At 36.7% G+C, this 20,933-nt stretch overlaps 1 protein-coding gene across 1 annotated transcript; it reads right to left on the reverse strand.

The window, feature by feature from the left end:
* Nucleotides 1-19,411: 19,411 nt before the first annotated feature.
* Nucleotides 19,412-20,445, reverse strand: LOC127107289 (non-specific lipid-transfer protein 1-like). The gene is made up of 2 exons (XM_051044584.1): nucleotides 20,070-20,445; nucleotides 19,412-19,577 (listed from the first exon to the last, which is right to left on the reverse strand). The coding sequence occupies exons 1-2, from the start codon at nucleotides 20,405-20,407 to the stop codon at nucleotides 19,568-19,570; spliced, it is 348 nt and encodes a 115-aa protein (XP_050900541.1). The 5' UTR covers nucleotides 20,408-20,445; the 3' UTR covers nucleotides 19,412-19,567.
* Between the last annotated feature and the right edge of the window lie 488 nt (nucleotides 20,446-20,933).

Below are 20,933 nucleotides of genomic sequence, written 5' to 3' on the forward strand. Positions count from 1 at the left end.
GTATTGACGAGTTCCTCAGCAGAGTGTCTCGTGCTCCTCAGCAGAATCCCTTGAGGGGGATGTTTTTATGCATTCATCATGAAAAAATAGCATAGCATGTTGCATAGAAAAATAATAAATCGCGTAGCATTTCCATAATTATGGAGCATTACGCAGAAAAAATCAATCATGCATCATATTGCAAGCACAAGCTAGTCTCGAGCCGTGGTTACCGTTTGAGAGGTGGTTTTACCAGAAGTAGAGGTGTTACTCCGAGGAGTTTGGCCTCATGATTTGATCAAGGGTAGTTCCCCAGTAGTGCGATATTGGAGGAAATGTTTCCGTCGGACAGAGGTGGAAATAAAATCAGAGGACGTTACGCGATCAGCGCGATTCAAGCCGTGGTTACCGCGTGAGGATTGGTTTTGCCGGACAGTGAAGACGATACTCCGAGGAGTTCAGCATTGTGAGTTTGGAGCAACAGTATTTCCCAGTCATCAGTAAGTGTCTGGTCGAGTTTTCTTTGGTGTCAGTAAACATCATTGTTCGATGTCCTGTAAACATCCTTGATCGATGTCCTGTCAACATCATTGTTTGATGCCTGTAAACATCATGGTTTGATGCCTGTCAACATCATGGTTTGATGCCTGTCAACATCATGGTTTGATGCCTGTCAACATCATTGTTTGATGCCTGTCAACATCATTGTTTGATGCCTGTAAACATCATTGTTTGATGCCTGTCAACATCATTGTTCGATGTCTGGTAAACATCATTGTCCGATGCCTGTAAACATCGAGTTTTCTCCCAGTCATTGTTTAATGTTTGGTCGAGTTTTCTGTGGTGTCCTGTAAAACATCATCGTTCGATGTCCAGTAAACGTCGAATTTTTTCCCAGTCATCAGTCAGTGTCTGGTTGAAAGTGTTACTCTGAGGAGTTCAGCATCACGACGTCAGATCAGCAATGTTCCCCAGTAGTGCGATATTGGAGGAAATGTTTCCGTCGGACGGAGATGGAAATAATATCAGAAGACGTTACGCGATCAGCGCGATTCCGGGGTTCAAATAAAGAAAGGGAAGTGTTGCGACATTTTTTGGAGAGCGGGGTTCAATCAGAGAAAAGTATATGCTGAGGCATTTTCTGGGGTTCAAATGAAGATTGGAGTTGAAGATTGTATCCAGGATGAGGTCCTCAGGATTATCTTCTGTTCATGTGTCACCTTAGACTCGGGCTGAGGCCAATGGAGGTCGTTGTAGGTGTCTTCTGAGGAAGAGATACACATGCTACCTTCCTTTGTGTAGGTATACCCTCTGACATGTCGCCCTCAGAGTGGTTGGTGTTATTTCCGACGTTGCCAGCGGAATTATCACGAGAGATTGGAGATCGGGGTTCAAATGGAGAAAAGAAGATGTTGAGGCATTTTCCGGAGACGGGGTTCAAATGGAGAAAGGGAGATGTTGCGGCATTTTCTGGAGAACGGGGTTCACATTGGCGATCGCGAGTTATCGTCAGGCGACTGAGGTTCAAAACGGAGAATGGGGTTCATTATTTTGGCAAACAGGAGAGCGGGGTTCAAATGCGGCGATCCGAGGATCATTTGCGCAAGAGAAAATCTTGGGGTTCAAGAAAATGGAAAATAGGGAAAATTTCGGGGTTCAAGAAAAGCATATAAAAAGAAAGAGATAATAATCCCGAGCGGATGTGGTGTTCAGACCATGGTTATCCCTGTGTTACCATTTATTTTGGTATCCAGGTCGACGTTTTTCGGTGTTCGAGCCGAGTTTTCTCCGTACTAGACGGATTCTTGTTTCAAGTTTTTTCTTCGCCGATTCTGACAGGCGTTGTTAATTATTTCCCATCAGAGTGCAAATTGTTCGTCTGTTCTTGGTATTCAATCACTCTTCATCCTGATCATCTGAAAGTCGAGGCTATTCATATCGACAGGTTCACAGTGGATTGAATAGGGGCAGCTGTAACACCTCAAAATTTGCCCTCTTCTCTTGGGACTAGCATAACATATTTGCATATCATTTTAGGTCATTAGGCATTGCATATTGCATATCATGTGGTTACATTGTGCAAGTCATCCTCCCAAGTCTTGGTTAGAAGATAAGAGGTTGTGTGCAAGCTAGGGTTTCATTGGACTGGTCATTAATCATCTGAGGATGTGAAGGTCCAAATTAGGGTTTCATGATTCTCAAAGGAGATTGATCTTCATCTTGTTTGAAATGATACATTATCATCATCATGGTTTGATTTCATCAAGTGTTGAAGCACATTCCTTGAGATTAGGGTTTTGACCACTGGTCAACCCTAATCAGTTGCATTGGGCCAATCAGGGCATGATCAGGAGATGGGGTCTATGATGTATATGGGGATCATTCTATGATTGTATTGAGATAATTGAGGCTAGGGTTTCACCCTTGAGCCATTTCATCAGAAGATTGGGGCTCAGATTGATCTATGCATTGCCAGATTCATCTATCAGTTGAAAAAGTCAACTGTGGTCAACTGTGCTTGATTTAATGGATTTGGAGGTGGAAATGAGTTGGATACACTTCATTCATGTTGGAACAAGTGTTATTTGACATTTCAAAGCTCAAGAATGGAGAAAATCAAGTCAGGATAGAAATTGCCAAAAATAGAAAGTGACTTGTAATAGAAGTTTCCAAAAATGGAAAGTTTTTGACTTCAAAATTACATGTCCAAGGAAGCTTCAAATGAAAATTTGTTCAACATGAAAGTTGTAGATCTTGTTCTAACCTTTCCAAAAAGTCCAAGAACTTGAAAATCCCATGTATGGTTGGCGAGTTATGGTCCAGTCAATTTCAAAAATGACCCATAATCAGAGGGGCATAACTTCCACATGGAGTGTCCAAATTGGATGTTCTTTTTATGCACAAACTCCATTTGACATGTACTTTCATGGTGCATAATTGGATTTTATAAAAAATGGTCAATGCAAAAAGTCAAATTTCAACTGTACAGTTAAAAGTCCAGGGGCAAAATTGTCCAACTTGAGAAATAATGGGAATTTTTGAATGGGGATTTTTTCAACACCTCACAAATGACATTTGAAAATTGTTGGAATGCTCATAACATGCCAAGGCCTCATGGTTTGAGATCTCACTTTTGAAATGGACTTGAAAATGCATAAAAGTGCCATCACATGTGGAAAATGAGAAATACATATCCAATGAACATGAAACAAGTTGCAACAGCTCACACATGTCATTTTGAGAGTGTGTGAGCTGTCAATGAGCTGTCAATGAGCTGGCATGTGAAGTTACCATTTTGCCCTTAGTTTGGAAAATGACATTTTGCTAAACATTGCATTATGTTAATTAAGATGATTAAGGAGCTTGATTAATGGGAGGTATTTAAGCTTAATCATAACAAACTCTAACAGAATTCACAATTCCCAAAATCAAAACCTCTTTTCCCTCCAAATTCATCAATTTCTCTCAAGAACACATCACACAAAATTCCATCAATCTCTCTCAATTCGTGATCATTTGACAAGATTCTTTTTGGTTTGATCTTCTTTCCTCTCATACTTCATCTGTTTTGGAAGATTGGATTGAAAGGAGCATCAATTCGTGACTGTTCATTTTGGATGCATCAATGGCATTTGGAGTTTTCATGCACTAGGAGCGATTGCAACTGAACCTGAGCATTCCAGACACCTCACACATCATCCTTCTCCATCTGTTTGGGATCAAATCGCGCGAAGAACATCAATTTCAACACTGCCATTTCCAGGTGCTCGAATTTCGAATGTCATGATTTTATGAATGATTATATGCGTTTTGTAGAGTGTGTGATGTAGAGCATCGTGATATAATTGGTTTGTAGAATAGTGGACTGTAGCTCGAGTTAGGTTGATTCAAAGTTATGTTGCCAAAACCTAATCCCTTCGATTCGTAAGATTTAGGAAGAATTGATGGAAATCATTGGCATATTTGAAATCCTCGTGATTAGACCGTTCCAACGCATGTCCATTTGTGGATTTTGGTTAAGGATTAGTGTTCTTCGTGTTCATGCGCATCTGGAAACTTTCCGGGAAAGAAGATGATGATGAACCGTGTTTGATCCGCTTTGGCGCATTTCCAATTCAAAAAATGTGTTTCCCGCGCCACTGTTTCACTAATTACAAGAATGCCATTAATGAAACTTAATTAATTATAATATATTCAAATAATTATTAAAAAATTCCACAACACCTTTAAAAATTCATAAAAAATTATTTAAAAGTCAGAAAAATGTGAGGATTTTTTCTATGGTTTCCAAATTCCCTGTAGAATTTTATGGACTTATTTTTAGAAATTGTGCATGGTAAAAATTAGGTTTGACCTAGGGTTGTTTGACTTGTGTGTAATTTTGACATGTTTTGCCATTTCTATTGTGAAATCCTCATACTTAAAAGGAAATGCTTGGAAATTTTTGTGGTGATTGTAGACATGCTGATGGTGATTTACATATAAATTTTGTGAATTTTGGATACCTGATGATTGAGTTATGAATTTTTGAATCCAGGTGTGACAATTTGTGTCACACCTAGTTAGGTCAACTTTCTGGATTTATTTTCATGACCTATGCTTGATGGTTTGACTTGAAATTTTGCATGGATGTTCATTGATATGTTAAGATGCTATGTGAATTTTTCTGGATTTTTATGTGGCATTTTCAATTTGATTGATATTTTTCATCTCTGTTGGTCAAATGTGTAAGTCCATGTGATACATGTTGGCATTATCTTTGTGAAATCCTCATATGGTATTGGATGATGATGAAATTTGGTATGCTGGTTGTAGACACATGATAAGACATGATGCTTTTGGTCCCATTCATTTCTTTATTGTTTTCATTGACTTATGATTTTTTGAACTGAATGCATGTGTTGATGCTATGATTTGGATCATATATTTGTGTCTGCTTTTCTTGATTTTCATTTACATAGTTCCTTTTGTCCAATTGAGCTGAAAATTGACATGCTATACCTTGAATATGTCCTGTTTAGGTGTAAATTATTTGAGGATTTTTGGAATTATTTTGATATGGATTTGAATGCAATAGTTCTGTTTGGACTTTGGATGTTCCATTTGACCTAGTTTGGCTTGATTTGTGCATGAAATGAATATGGTGAATGATATGAACATGGGATCAATTGCCTTGGTTTTCTATTTGTGTTAATTTGAGTTTGGTTGAGAATCCCTTGCTGTTTAGACATTTTTCTCACTTTTGGACCCTAGGCTTGGCCTAGTGGTCTTGTTTCTCACATTTGCTTGATTTTTCAGGATGAGAAGCACAAAGCTTAAGGAGAATGATCCAAGTCAATAAAATTGGATTTGTTGGATGTTTGTACACTAACATAACTTTGTTTTGTAGGTTGTGAAGCTTGAGCTTGAGCTTGTAGCTTGCATTTATGTGCTTATGTTATCTGTATAGTCTGACTGATTAACATTTGCTGTTTATTGTTGTCTGTCTGAGTGCTGATGATACTTGATTGTTTTCAGGTACATTTAGTTGCTTACAGTTCTTTAAGAACTTGCTTGCTGCTGCTTGGTTTTTAAACCACTTGAGGTAGGACTTCTATTCTTCATGTAGTCTGGAGACCCGGTTTGTTATTTGGCCGGGCAAACTGTCTGAAGTCCTCCTTAAGAGGCGATGTTTGTGATTGTTTAAAATTGTGCCTAAGCAGGTAAAGTCCTTAATCAAGGCAATTGGTGGAAGCAAAGGGATATGCAATCTATCCCCCACTATTCTGTGAGTCGTCCCTCTGCTCACACGTCTGTGTGTTGATGCATTGGGACACAAACCCAAGATCTTGTACTTTGAACAATTGTGTCAGAGTCTTTGAGCGTAGAAGGGTCCCTCCATTCTGGACCCACGCTCCTTTGTCTGAAGCTCTCCCTGGTCAGGGATAAGAGCTGTGAGGTCTCATCCTCACTTCACCTTTTCATCTGCTTCACCTTAGCCTCGTAATGGCAAGGTTAAGAGCGAATAATACCCATGTACAGACGACTTGCTTCGGCAGTCAAACCCATTGTGTGAGCCTCACTTGATTGGTTATAGTGTGTGCTATGTGAATATTTGTTTGAAATGCTTGGGTTGTTCTGTTTGTATGCTTGTATGCTTGCTTTCTTCCTGGATAGGAGTAGCTTGCAGTTGTGCAAGTAGGTAGAAACCTCAACGTAGGGTAATGATGCATGACAACACTAGGCTCGAGTCCAGCTCCCTGGTAGTGTGTCTTCCCTCGGTTTCTGGCTAGATTTTCTTTCCCTTGAGGGGGAACTACATCGCCCTGATCCTCGTTCCAGACGAGGTATGTAGGCAGGAGACCGTGCGAGGTCTCTCCGGGCACTTTTTTTTCTTTTTGTGTGTGTTTGCTTGTTATCTGATTGTGTGTTTGGTTCGGATGCCGACGTAAGCCCAGTGATTGGCTGTCGGGCTCCACGTTTGCCCTCTTGAGTGTGTTTTGGTTCGGATGCCGACGTAATTCCATCGAGTGGTTGTCGGGCTCCACGTTTGCCATCTGTTTGTGTGTTTTGTGTTGTTTGGCGTGCGTAAGCCGAACTACAGTGGCTCTGATTCTCGTTCCAGACGAGATATGTAGGCATAGGATGCGATGTCCTATCGAGCTCCCTTCTCTTAACCCCACCTGCGTTCCCTGTGTGTGTGTGATGTTTAGCAACCTTTTCTTTCTTTTAGAACGTGGATCCCGTCGAGTACGACGGACATGAGGGGTGCTAATACCTTCCCCTTGCGTAACCGACTCCCTTACCCTTTCTCTTTGGTCGCAAGACCATTTCCTTTCCAGGTTTCTCTGAGCGTTTCCTTTCCCTATCTTGGGATAAATAACGCGCAGTGGCGGCTCTGTGTTGTGTTTTTATTTGAGTCCCACCGGTTGTTTTTCGCGGATGCGACACATACAACGACCACATTCTCAACAAACAATAACAATCTCAATACAACATCTTACTATAAGTAACTTTTCAACAATATGGAAAAACAATATTTAACAATAATACCACAATACAACAATACAACAACAACATTGTCAACAATACGATAACGATTTCAATATAACAACACAATAACAATGCCATAACTACAATGCCAATATATAAAACTCTCAACAACACAAACAATTTCAGTCTCACTCAATCACAACATATAACATGAATAGTGATGATATATTTCAGGTATCGTAACTGTAAAGAAGAAGAAGATTCAACAAAATGAGTTTTGTGTGCCATTCTTGCAAGTTTCGTCTTTGCCCTATTTGATTCGAACCTGATATGATGGAGTTTGCTTCGTGTGTTTATGGAGATTGATTTTTGTGTTTGTGTGTTCTGTTTTAAAGTATTTTTGCTAGGGCACTGTTATGTTATGAAGGAAATAAACTACAACTTGTTATTTTTTAATTTATAAGGAAAACATTTCACCACAGTTGATAGTAATAATCATGGTGAAAGGAAGTTTAATTTTAATCTAAATATAAAAATTAAGGGGACACATTCTTTTTGTAACGAAAAAATACAAAATTGTTGGTGCTATAATTCAGAACGTGTCACTCCATAAATTATCTCCACGGTTTAGTAATTTAAAAAAAGACGCATAAAGATGAAACATTACTTCAGTAGAATAAAGAAATGAGAATTTTTTACCAAAATAACCCAATTTTTCAAGAAAATTCCCAAAATAACCCTGGTTTCAAAAAAAACCCAAAGTACCCCACTTTTAGGAGGAGGCGTCAATCCAATTGGAGACTCCTCTTAAAAATAGAGTGGAGGCGCCAATTGGATTGGCTAAGGCACATGGTGTAACCAATCCAATTGGCGCATGTAGCGGGGTATTCGTTACCATTAGAGATATTGACTAAATCCAAGGTAAATCATACAAGTCGAGTCGCCACCGCACTTCTATTTATCCAAAGGAATGGTTAGAAAGCGAACAAAAACCTAATAGTTTTAACAAAAACTAGTAAAAGAGAAACATAGATTTGGGTAAGGGGGTTGGTTATGTAATGGGAAGGTGTTAGGCACCCAAAACATCCTAGGTACTCCTAGGGAGCCCTTTTCATACTTGTTGCAAGGTTGTTTTTTTTTTTTGTGAAAATTTTATTTGTGCAAACATGATTGAAGAGATGAGAAGAGAATATACAAGTTTATTTACATTTTGTGTTTGGATGGATAAACCCATTGCCTACGTACCATCTTAAAAAAAGATTAGGATCAAAACCTCGTAGTTAGGGGTAAAAAATCTTAAAATGAGTTGGTGAATTGATTGGTCCAAAAGCCTTAAGGTCTTTTGTTATCAAAGGGAGAAAACTCAACCAAACCACAAATCCACCATGTGAGGATAACTTCGACATGCTAGTGAGGGGTTAACCCTATAATAAACATGGAAGACTTATTGTCCATCACTAAGGATATAGGTGAGTATGACATCTACCACAAGGATAACTCAAACCTAATAGCTAAAGGTTATGGAAAATTTTGATTAAGAAAGTGGCAATTGGAACCACAAAAAAGACGTTTGAATGGGTTATATTTACCAATTAGAAGTATATACAAAAATGGTCAAAGTTGACTTAAAGATTCAATTCAAAATAAGTGTTATGAAAAGAAGGTTTGAAAATCAAAAGCCTAAGGCTTAGGTTTCTACTGTTTGAAAACAATGGTTAAATGTTTGCACAAAAAGTTTTGGCTTGGGTTAGAGTGGAGAGAAGAAGAAGAAGGGCTAAAGTCCTAAGCATACAAGAGGCAAGAGAAAAGAGAACAAAACCACACAAGGAGTTCCTCTCTTGGGATCATAGTGATGATCCAAGTAGCTCTCATCCTTTGGAATAAGCAATCACAATAATAGTAAGCTCAAGCAATCAAACAAGTCTCTTAAGGGATCTTCAATGCATCTTGTATCTTTCATTTTGGATGAACATGGCAATGGTCCTTCAATTTGAGCTCTCATAGAATTCCCTAGCATAAAAGCGCACACATCAAAAGTTTCATGAAGTAAACCAAGGATGGACAAGAGTGAGTTTAGAGATTTGGTCCATATTCATCATTAAGGTCCTTTTACTCCAATTTTGCATAGGGAAAGTCCTAAGATCTAAGTCCATTTGTCCATTTTTGCATAGGGAAAGTCCTAAGATCTAAATCCATTTCTTTGCATTTGGTCCACAACAATCAAAATAAAAACACAAACACAATAGTATATACACAATTATGTGCTCAAGTGAGAAAAAGGAAAATGGCATTAACATAAACATGGGCTCAAGTGAGCAAAGAGAAAAGCAAATGGATAATATGTGCAAGAATAGTAAATTGCATAAAAGTAAAGTGCAAAAAGTAAATGTTAATTGTTAATGGTTAGTGTTAGTAGTTAGTGTGTCATAAGGAAAATTTAGCGCTATGTTAAGCAATCGTAATTGGACTTATGTAGAAGTCACAACTATCTGAGGCCGGTCAATAATAATGTAGGCAATAACACAAGTTAGAAGTCTTGATTAGTGAATCAAGTTCCAACAACTTGCCATGCCAAAAAGGAAAAGAGAATTGATCTTGTATTGGTTTAAGCCTTTTGCATGATTTAGAAAACAACCTATCCTTAATGCAAAGCCATTCACTTGATCAATTGATCAAGGTGAATTAGATTTGAATCAAGGAAGATTAAGTCTCCCTAATCAATGCTAACTTATCAACCTTCAACTCATTGATCAAAAAGGAAGAAGAAAGAAGAAGAAGAAGATGAAGAATGGATAAGGAAATGGAAAGATCAAAATGCATAAGATGAAACAACATGTACCAATCTATATGTATTGACCAAATGACATTGAAAGTCAAAGTCAAACAATGAGAAATCAGAAATGAGATGAAGATTGGAGATCAAACAATAAGAAAAATATTTTTGGCATTTTTAATATTAAAATAAACTTGAATTAAAATAAAAGAAAGGTCAAACTTCAAAATCACTTCAAATCAACCTTGAAAGGTCCAAGTGATTTATCCCAAGTTCAACAAGGTCAAACTAAGTTTGACAAAAAATTTCAGCATTTTTAAAAGTTAGTAACTATTTTTAATCAATTAAAAATGAATAAAAATAACCTAATTGAACTAAAATCTCAAATAAATCTCAAATAAATTAAAAAATTGATGAGAATATTTTTCATAGATCCATCATCATTCAAATAGGTTAGGAAAATATTTTTGTATTTTTTGAATATCAAAAACTATTTAAAATGAATTAAAAATAACCAGAAAAGAGAAAATTCACAAAAAATATCAAATGATAAAATAAAAAATATAAAAATCAGAAATAGAAACTAGAATTTATTTGGAGACTAATGCAATTGGTCCCATAATTTTTGGATAAAAAATGAGAGAGTTATGAATTTTGGAAATAAAAAGGAATTAAAGAAAATAAAATCAGAAATTAGAAAATGTGGAAAATCAGGAAGCGTTGGATCATGTTCATTAATTGACGTGGCCAATCTGATGGTCCTGAGGCGCGCGCTCATGGTGAACCTTGGTCAACCGCGTCACACAAAGAATTAAAAAAAGTCATAACAAACAAAGGCTGAGATTGAATCTAGAAATGAGATCCAACGGTCCAGATTCAAACTGGCAATGGGCGGCCACCGGAGCCACCTTCTTCTCCGGTCAGCTTTCGAATTCCGGCCAGATTTGCAGGTTTTCAAACCTTCACCATTTTGCACGATCCTTATACCAAAATGAAGCTGGGGTGATGTACATCACCCCTGTAACCTTGAATCACACTCAAGATTCATATAGGTTGAGAAATCTGAGGTGGAAGATTCAATTATGAAAAATGCAGATCAAAGAAAAATAAAATTGAAGCTACCACTAGCTTGCCTCTCAAGTGAGGACTTCAGAAAACACTTTGGCCAGGCAAATAGATCAAAGAGATGAGAGATTTGAAGCAAATACCAGTTGAAGATCAAACTTGAATTCTGGAAACTTGAGCTTGATTCCTTGCTTTCTTTGCCAAAACAGAAGATCAATGAGATGTAGGATGAAAGTTTAGAAGCTTTAGATCCAAAGATTCAACCAGATGTAGTTGAATTTTGGATTTGAAAAATTTGGAGAAAAATGAACTAGCTTCTTTGGTAATGGTTATAGATTCAATTGTGCAGCATCTTAGGCGCCATTAGGTTGAAAATTGAATGAAGAGGAGCATGTATTTATAGCTGAGCTTGAAGCAATGCAAGGCAATACTCGTGTGCATGAACTTTGGACCCTTCATGCATGGGCCTGTACAGGCGCGTGCAAAGCCCAAGAGCTGATGCAAATGAATGCTAAACACAAACCAAGTTGAATTGGACGTGTAGTTTGAGTGGCATTTGCTTGTGTATCAAGATTTCATGTGAATTCCATATTTGAACCTAAACATTCACCTCTTCGAAAATGCCAATTAGAAAATCCAAACATAAGCATGTGGTTAATGGTTGGAAAGGTCTTGATGTAAGGAACAATTGTTATGTTGGGCAAAAATCCATTTGAAGTGTGGAAATTGGTGAATTTTGAGTTTAAAGTGTAATGTGCAAAACATGTCAATACAAGTTTTCCAAATTTGGCCAATGTTCAAGCCCTTCTGTTTTGATGATGCAAGCCTCAAATGAAAAACCCTCCAACATCTAAGTTGTAGATATTTTCAAGACAATCAAAATGGACTTAAATTTTGCATCATTTGGATTTTTGATGAAAGAGTTATGGACACTTGAAGTTGGACTTTTTTGCCTTTTAATGCATTTGACCCAAAAGGACCTATAATGTCTTGCATTATCACATGTATTTCCTTTGAGATTTTGAAATTTTGTCCAACATAACATTTTAGGTAGACATCTTAAGCTTTCCAATTCATTTGATCCCACCTCAAAATAATTAAAACTGAATGAGTTATGTCCTTTGGAAGTTGACCCACATTTAGGGTTTCGTTCAAAATGACCTATAATGTCTTGGAATGGGAGATGACCTTCCAAGCTTCAAATCAATTTTTTATGAACATGAAAGTTGTTCATATTGTCGTTAAGAACATTTTTTATTTTGTAATCATCTTCATTTGACCAACACATAAAACGTTAGGTCTCAGTGCATTTCAAAATAGTCAGATGAATCGACTGATCAACTTCTCAAGTCCATGACTCATATCTTGAGGAATTGATGATTGAGGACACTCAAATAAGTTCAAATATGCATTAAATGATGAATTAAAGAACTTCCCTTGATTTTATTTGACCATGGGCTGAGGTTGCTTCAAGAGCAAGGCATTGTGGTGCACAGATGAATTAGGGTTTCCTTGAGAAACAAACTTCAAACCCTTTGACTTGATTTGATCAAAATGGTGAATTTAGATGCTAGGGAGGCATATTTGATGGAGGAGATATTTGGGAACCATTACCATGCTTGCTATCATCTCCTCTTGACCTTACCATTGCACAAAGGACCTCCTTGAAGCTCTTGACCTGGTGATTGCTCAAGCTACAAACAAAAGATGTTAGTGACATATTTTTGTGCTTTTGGTTAGTAAACACAATAAGAAAAGCAATGATATACAATTCAAGCATGCTTGGTGATCTTAAACCACTCACAAGAAGTCCCTCCCAAAGGCAAAGGGAACCAAGATGCTAATGATCCTTGAGGCAATGCAAGTGCAATATTATGATGCCATGAGGGATCTTAGGGACAAAATTGGGGTCTTACAGCGCCCATGTGTATTTTTACAAAGGAGGAGCCAATTGGATTGGCACCTCAGTGTAAAATGCAATTTTTTTGTTATAAATAGATGTGTTGTATGAATCATTTTTCCACGTCTCATTTCATCATTTGGTAATCATGTTTGGTGTTCGTCGCCGATACGGAAAGGCGATTTATGCGAGAGACAAACCTTAGATGCTGATGCTCTTCTAGAACATCACTACGTTTGATCAACTGAAGAGGGAGCTTGTTCGTTGGTTAGATGGGAAAATACAAGAAGGGGATAAAATTAGAAGTATTGAGAGACTCGACAGTATCTTTGGTTGGGTGCGAATGAAAACTGATAAGGATGCTAGGGAAATGATGTTCGGTCGAGATGACATCACTTTGATTGTTGTAATCAGTTAGAAATATTTCTGTTTTCAGTTAGCTTATTTTGTACTGATGTTTGTTGTGAACCTCGTTGTAACAAAAACTTAATGATATATAATAATTAAAGGTTACAAAAATACAATGTTACAAAAAGCTTATGACCCAGATGATGCTCCTCGATTGAGACAGTTGTTCTTGTTGTGTCCTGGTTGACGACAGATACTACATAATCTTATCATTTTATCTGTCGAATCCATTTCTGTCTTGATAGGTGTGCTATTTGGCCTTCCTTTTTTCTTTCTACGCATCTCGTCATTGTGCCAAACTATATCACCTTCGTATGGAGGCCAGTATTCCTCCATTGGTAGCACCGAGAAGCTTTTATTATATACATTGATGACGGTGACGGTCTTGTCCACATCAGATAAATGGATGTAAGCATCTTGACGAGTATATGTGCATGCTACAATGACATGGGAGCAAGGAATGCGGAAGGCCTGGAATTTTCCACAGTCTCACCAACTTCTGTTTAGTCTAACAACAGAGGCTAAATTTGGTCTCCCCTCGTTGTGGTCCATTGTTTCCTGGACCCTGAAATTTTGCCTATGACGGTCAAAGACTTTTACAGCGTGTGTGCTAGCTTTGATGCTCTCCTCTTTCACGACTTTCATGCAACACTCACTAAATACTTGCCCAGACATTAACACCGCACTCCATCTTTCACCTCTGGTTGTGAACGTAGAAGCCAACCTATAATAGGTCAATCTTACCAAGGCGATTATTGGTAGATTTCTAATTCCTTTGAATACCCCGTTCATGCATTCCATAAGGTTTCTTGTCATGTGGCCCCATCGACAACCTCCATAAAATACCCTTGTCCACTGCTCTACTGGTATGTTAGTCAGCCATCTTCCTGCATCTTCATTAGACAATCTAATTTCAACACGATAATATTGAAATGGCGGCTAAGTTAGAGCATACCCAACATTCACCACCTTCTTGCGAAGATTCTTATCTTTTATTACACGCATGAAGTTTTGTGCAATATTTCTAATGCAATAGACATGGGTAGAATGAGGATCATGCCATCCGTTGTCATTGTTGTTGTAGGCACTCTCAATGGCAACATGTCTATCAGAAATCAAACTGAGATTGGCTTGTGGAGCCACATGCGTTTTGAGATGTCGAAGAAAGAAACCTCATCCACCAGCCATTTCACCTTCAACCAGAGCAAAGGAAATGAGAAACACATTGTTGTTGTCGTCTTATGCAACTGCCATAAGCAAAGTACCCTTGTGTTTTCCGTATAACCAAGTGCCATCAATTTGAATAATACGTTTGCAGAATACGAAACCTTTGATGCATGGGTCAAACGCCCAAAAGAGACGGTGAAAGATTCTATTACCTGTAACACAGGTTCCGTCTAGCATCATTGCTGGCAATGTCTCCATAATTGCCACAGTTCCTAGGACATATGTTTTTATTGCCTATAAAAACCGTGGCAATTCTTTGTACGAATCCTTCCAGTTGCCGAATACCTGTTCAACAACCTTTTTCCTCGCAATCCAGACTTTCTTGTAAGATGGAGTATAATTATATCTTGTTCTGATATGGGATATAATTATACTCACCTTCACTGATGGGTCTTTATTAACCAACGATAAAATGTCTTAACATATCAATGCAGCGTTTAACTTACGGTGATCTTGTTCAATGTTAGTTGCAATGCAACTGTGAGGTGGGTCTATTGAAGCTATCTCCCAAGAGTCGTTTTTCTTTTTGTAAGACGCAGCCAACCGAAACTTACAAAGGATGTTACGACATTCGATGACATACCTTCTCGAATTAGTGCGTTTCACTGTAAAATCATTAGAGTTGTTCATGTGGAATTCTTTGATAACTCACACACATTCTTCTTTGGTGTGGAACATGTCTCCCACCTTTGACTCTCCTTCTGATCGTGGATGTGGGTTATAGAAAACACTGTTGGATGTTTCATCGTCATGCAGATGCATGTTTGTCATATGCTGAGGCGGATTATAGACATGACTAGGAGGTATTGGCGGTGGTTGATCATCATCTTCAATGTCGTTGTTCAACATATGACCAACCTGTATCTCGGTCTCCTGTTCTTCTTCATCAATGACATTCACTTCTGCTTCTGGGTTGACGTCATCTGAGCATTGTGGATCAAATTAACCAGATTCATCCTTACTGGTTATTTGAGACTGCTGAGATGGTATACATGGTTGAAGAGTAATATACAACTCAATACAATTGCAGCCTGAATGTTCATGACTAACAAACATGTATTCAACATCTTCATCATCTCGTACCTTAAGCGGGAAAAACTTGCATTGACTGTTCTAAAAAAATATTGGATTTTGATACGTGATCTTTGAAACAATACTCGATCCTATATAGGATTGTATTCTTTTTTTCAGATGCAAGAAGGTTGCATTTCCCTTGATCGTAAGTCGAATGGTATCAGTGTTTCGAAAACAAAATCCGTATAACTCAGACTCGTATGTTTCACCATTGCAGTGAACATTGACACTATATTTCGATGAAGATGACATTGTAATATTTTTGGTGCAGATGAAAATTATTTTCTTGCTGCAGATGAATGTGTGTTGAGTGTTGGATGTTGATAGTAAGACACTTAAATAGGTAAGTGATTTGTCTCACATGCAAGCTAGTTCGAAGTGATGTGTCACACATGCAAGCTAGTCTGAAAAGACGTGTCAAACATGCAAGCTAGTCTGAAGTGACATGTTCAGCATGCAAGAGAGAGAGAGAGAGGAAAGCCACGTGTCACACATGCAAGCACACACTCCAAATGAATTTGCGCCTCCTTACAAGTTGAATGGTGACACCATGCATAAAATGTACATAGGCGCCAATTCATTTGGCTACCACATGCAAACACAATTTTCCATGCTCCAAACTTTTGCCTATAAATTGATCCACACCATCAACACTTCTTCCACACCATCACTCACTACTTCTTCTACAATATCAAATCTTTCATCTGCAACAACTTCTTTAATCTGCACCAACCGCTTTCATCTCTGACAAGATGATGTTTATCCTCACAATGGACGAATCACACAGAAGAACAATTACAAACATAACAACTTATGTAAGTGTTTTATTGTTTTGTTATTTGTTTTAATAGAGTACCTTTTAATAACATATTAACTTAGTAAATTTTTTTGTTCTTTCTTTTATAGGATGTTTCAAGGTTCTGTACTCGGGTCCAAGAATATGTCCACATGGACCCGATGATTCAACCTTATGTTGAACTCGCTGGTTTTGGACATATTAGCAAAATTATGTCTTGGTCAGTGGATAATAAATTCATTCTTGCTTTATGCGAAAGATGGCGTCCCGAGACACACACATTCTGGTTTCTAACCGGTGAGTGTACCGTGACGTTAGAAGACGTCTACATGCTTTTGGGACTGCCCATTGAAGGTAAGACTGTAAATGGTAAAACCAACTATGCAAATTCAATTCGCATGGACCTCTTGGAGACTGATTTGTTAGATGATAACTCAAGAGATCAAGGTATACTCCTTTCACGCCTTAAGTCATATTATACCAGTTTACACTTAGATGAGCATTCTATCGAAGATGCTCGAATAATAAAAATTAGGTGTTACATTATGCTTTTAATTGGTTCTTTTTTATTTCCCGAATGTAGTGGTTCTAGTATGTATATTATGTATTTACCTATACTAACACATGTAGATAGAATAGGAAGTTACAGTTTGGGATCCGCTTGTCTGGCCTATCTTTATAGCTCTTTGTGTAAAAACACACACAAAGACACATCTACCTTTTCTGGATGTGCTGTTTTGCTCCAAGCATGAGGTTGGTCAAGACTACCGTCCCTAGCATCCGTCAACAACAACCCTTTCATATTCCTGTATGCACAAAAGTAAGTTGTTTAAATTGCTATATATTTACTTACTTCTTTAACGATTATTATCTCTAACTGATATTTTTACCTTTTTGGTGCAGATGGTCGGCACGTGGTATGAGTTATAACATATGTCCTAGACACTGTATTACCTAGTATCGCAATTTGTTGGATCACCTTCGACCGACAGACGTAAGGATAATAACCACATTATTTCGCTATAATTTGTTAACATCTTCTACCAAGTTTATAATCCAAGTTAATTTCACATTTCAGTTCATTTGGCGTTCATACCTAAATTTGGATCATGACCATGAGGTCAACGCTGAAGACGCGGCCGTATGGGCTGCATGCACACCGATAATAAGATTCACAACTGTGGATATGCACAATAATGATTGTGTGAAATTGCAGTTTGATATGCCCCAAAATATCCCAGATCCCCCAGCAAGCCTAGGAGAATGGCATCTGTGCAAAGTTAACGACCAATGGAACTTCAATCCATGGCAAAGCTTCGCAAGATCTGAGTTTCGCAAATGGAAGCACCGTCATGACCATGTCTTAACTGTCGCAGTGATGCCAAATGAAGAAAAACCAAGTCGTACTTATATGGCTTGGTACAGATCGGTTGGTTTTCAGTTCATCGTCGAGGATATGTACCTGTACGACCCACGCCGACTAACTTACACACCAGACACCTCAACATCTAACCCCCAACAACATTGTCAGACCGGATACACACAACCCATTGTTCATCAAATTTTCCGTTCCACAAATACACAAACATACAACCCAAACATGCCATACACCCAACCCTAATACCAAGAGCATACCCCATACCACCACCAACAAATTGATCATCAACCACAGACCCAACATCGCTTCGCACCCAACACATCACCCTACCAAAGTCGCCTTAGCCAGAACACCCAACGATCATTCAACACTAACCGCCCATCCTCCTACCATAGCCAAGAAGCCCAAACCTCACAAAACCAAAACCTCTAACAACCCTATCTCTACCAAACACCCCAACAATCTTTCCAACCTTTCCTCGACGTATCATCACACCCATGTCTCTCTTCAACCGTCCTGGTCGTCCACCAATGAGTCAAACACAACCCAACTACTCTGGCATGGGTCATGAACTCAACTATGGCGGTACACCTTCGATGCATACTGAAAACTATGCCGATTTGTCTGACTATCTCAACATACCATCTCCTGTAGTTGATAGTGATGCTCCCGGCCCTTTAGATGCTCAAACACCAGTGGTGAATCATCAAAGCGGATTAGGCCCACGGGTTAGGGTAGTTAGGGGATGTGGGACCGGAGGTGATCCCGGTCATCACCATTAGGCTTGTTTATGTAAACGGGAATTTTTATTAATATCAATTGATCTTATTTCGAAATTATGTATCACGTAAACCGTTTAACAATTTTTTTTGCATTTTACACTGAGGTGTCAATCCAATTGGCGTCTCCTTTCAACTGATACACATGGGCGCCAATTGGATTTACTACACCATATGTCCTAGCCAATCCAATTGGCGTCTCCATTGTATTTTTAAGAGGAGTCGCCAATTGGATTTGCGTCTCCTCCTAAAAGTGGGGTACTTTGGGATTTTTTTTGAAAAAAAATTATTTTGAAAATTTTCTTGAAAAACAGGGTTATTTTCATAAAAAATTCAAGGAATGAAGTAAGATGATTTTACGATATATATATATATATATATATATATATATATATATATATATATATATATATATATATATATATTTTATAATTCTTTTTCTTAGACTACAAAATTTGCGTTTAGTTTCTCTTTTTAATATATAAATTTTTTCACATTCTCTTTTTAGTTTCTCCTTTTAATTTATAAATATTTTCACATTCTCTTTTTAATTTATAATTTTTTTCACAGTTCTTCTATTATGTCATGTTGTATTGTTTCTATTAAAATTAATTTAATTCACTTAACTAATTGATTTTTTATGAATATACAACTTAAAATTTGATTGAAAAAATAAGAAATATATGATATTATGATTTTTGTGATCATTCAATAGATATGAAATATTCATATCATCATACAATTTTAATACAAGTTAATTCAAATATTTATTTAACAATTTTATAGAATTAAAATTCATTTTATTTACGGGATTACATATCTCCACATATATGTATATTATTATGATTTTGAAACAAATTTAAGTAATATTTTCTTATAAGTTAAAGGTATATAAGTTTTACTTAAAACATAAATAAAAATATGAGTGACCTATACAAAAAGCACAAATATATATAACAACAACCACTGGTTTTATTTATATTTTAAAAGAAAAACACCACACAAATAAACAGAATATAAAACCTCACAGTAAAGCACACATAATAAGTATGTCACAACTTAATAATAGTCTTAAAGAAAAGAGAGAACTAGCTCTAGCATAAAGGTAGCCCTATCTTCTCTTTTTATTCCCTTTCACACTAGTTGATAATAGTAGCATATATTATTTATTGGGGAAGATTCATCTTCGTAATGTTTCACTTCACAATGTTTTCCATCACTTGATACTGAAAAAAAAAAAACATTAGCTCTACTATACTATAAAAAGCCAACAACTCATTCATAGTATAAATAGTATAAAAAATTCTTTCAATAGCTTTATACATGCAAAAAATAAAAGTTTAATTAAAATTTTATATTTTATTTTGTTCTATCAATTTATATGTTAGTTTTAAGAAACCAAATATAATTATTTATTTTTTACAATCAAATACATTATAACTTTTACAAATTAAATGCAAAACAAAAAGAAATATACAAAACTCCTATTATTTCCTTCGATAATATGAGGGGCAATTAATATTTTTAATATTTTAAAAAAATATTTTATTTTATTTTTAATTTTTATTATTCTAAAAAAAATTAATTATGATTTTGATCTTTCTATTTAAAATTGATAATATAATTAATCATTCTATTTGAGAGATCCTTTTTATAAGGTTCAAATGAGAAGCTCCAAAATTTTCATTTATAATTATAATTAGATAATGCATGTATACCTAGCACAGTTGATAGAAGGACTGATCTTGTAAGGGATCCTAGCCCCACATTTGTCGGGGAGGGCAGCAGCAAAGTCTACATTGAGTCCTTTGAAAGAAGTAGCAGCCGACTTCAAGCAATCACAAGTTGCACGGCGGTCAGCAATAGTCCGAGCTGCATTAACTACCCCTTTAATGCCATAACAACAGCTCGGCGAAACAACACCACCATTCTGAAGATAATGCAGACATGGCTTAAGGCTATTAGTGACTTCTCCACATGAAAGTGCATCACCATTTTGTGCAGACAACAAAGCCATGCACATCATAACAACACATGCTAGCTTGAAGTTACTCATGGTAAGAAATAAAATGATGTTTAATAGTGAATAATAGGCGTGAGTTTGATGCATGGGGTGATGGGTTTATATAGTGATTTTTGAAGTATTTTAAGGTGGGAGGTGGTAGTGTATTATTCGATTTTGAGACTTGGGAGATGAGTTTTATGTAAGGGGTCACTCCTAATACTGTTTTAAAGTGACACTTCGAAGGTGATTTTTTTAAATAAGCGGTACCAAATAGATTTTTCTATTCTTAAGTTAACATCAACATTAATATTATTACGAGAACATTTATATTATTTAATATTGATCTATTATAATAAAATATTTAGATTTTAGAAGGTAGAGTTTAATGCAAAGTCAATAAGAATAATCATTGAACCCTATCATTTTTATGTTAGTCATTCCGTTTAATAAAAAATTATCTTAGCTAAACAATCTACTATTTTAAGAAAATGATTGAATGAGTTAATTTTAATAATATAATTAAAAGTTTAAATAATCTCTTCATTCTTATAAGTTTGTGTGTTTGGTTTTGAAAGTA

This window comes from Lathyrus oleraceus, chromosome 7 (assembly GCF_024323335.1).
Source record: "Lathyrus oleraceus cultivar Zhongwan6 chromosome 7, CAAS_Psat_ZW6_1.0, whole genome shotgun sequence".
NCBI lineage: Eukaryota > Viridiplantae > Streptophyta > Magnoliopsida > Fabales > Fabaceae > Lathyrus > Lathyrus oleraceus.

What these genes read in the sequence shown, in the direction of transcription:
- LOC127107289 (XM_051044584.1), bottom strand. Translation starts at nt 20,407, where the DNA reads ATGAGTAACTTCAAGCTAGCATGTGTTGTTATGATGTGCATGGCTTTG.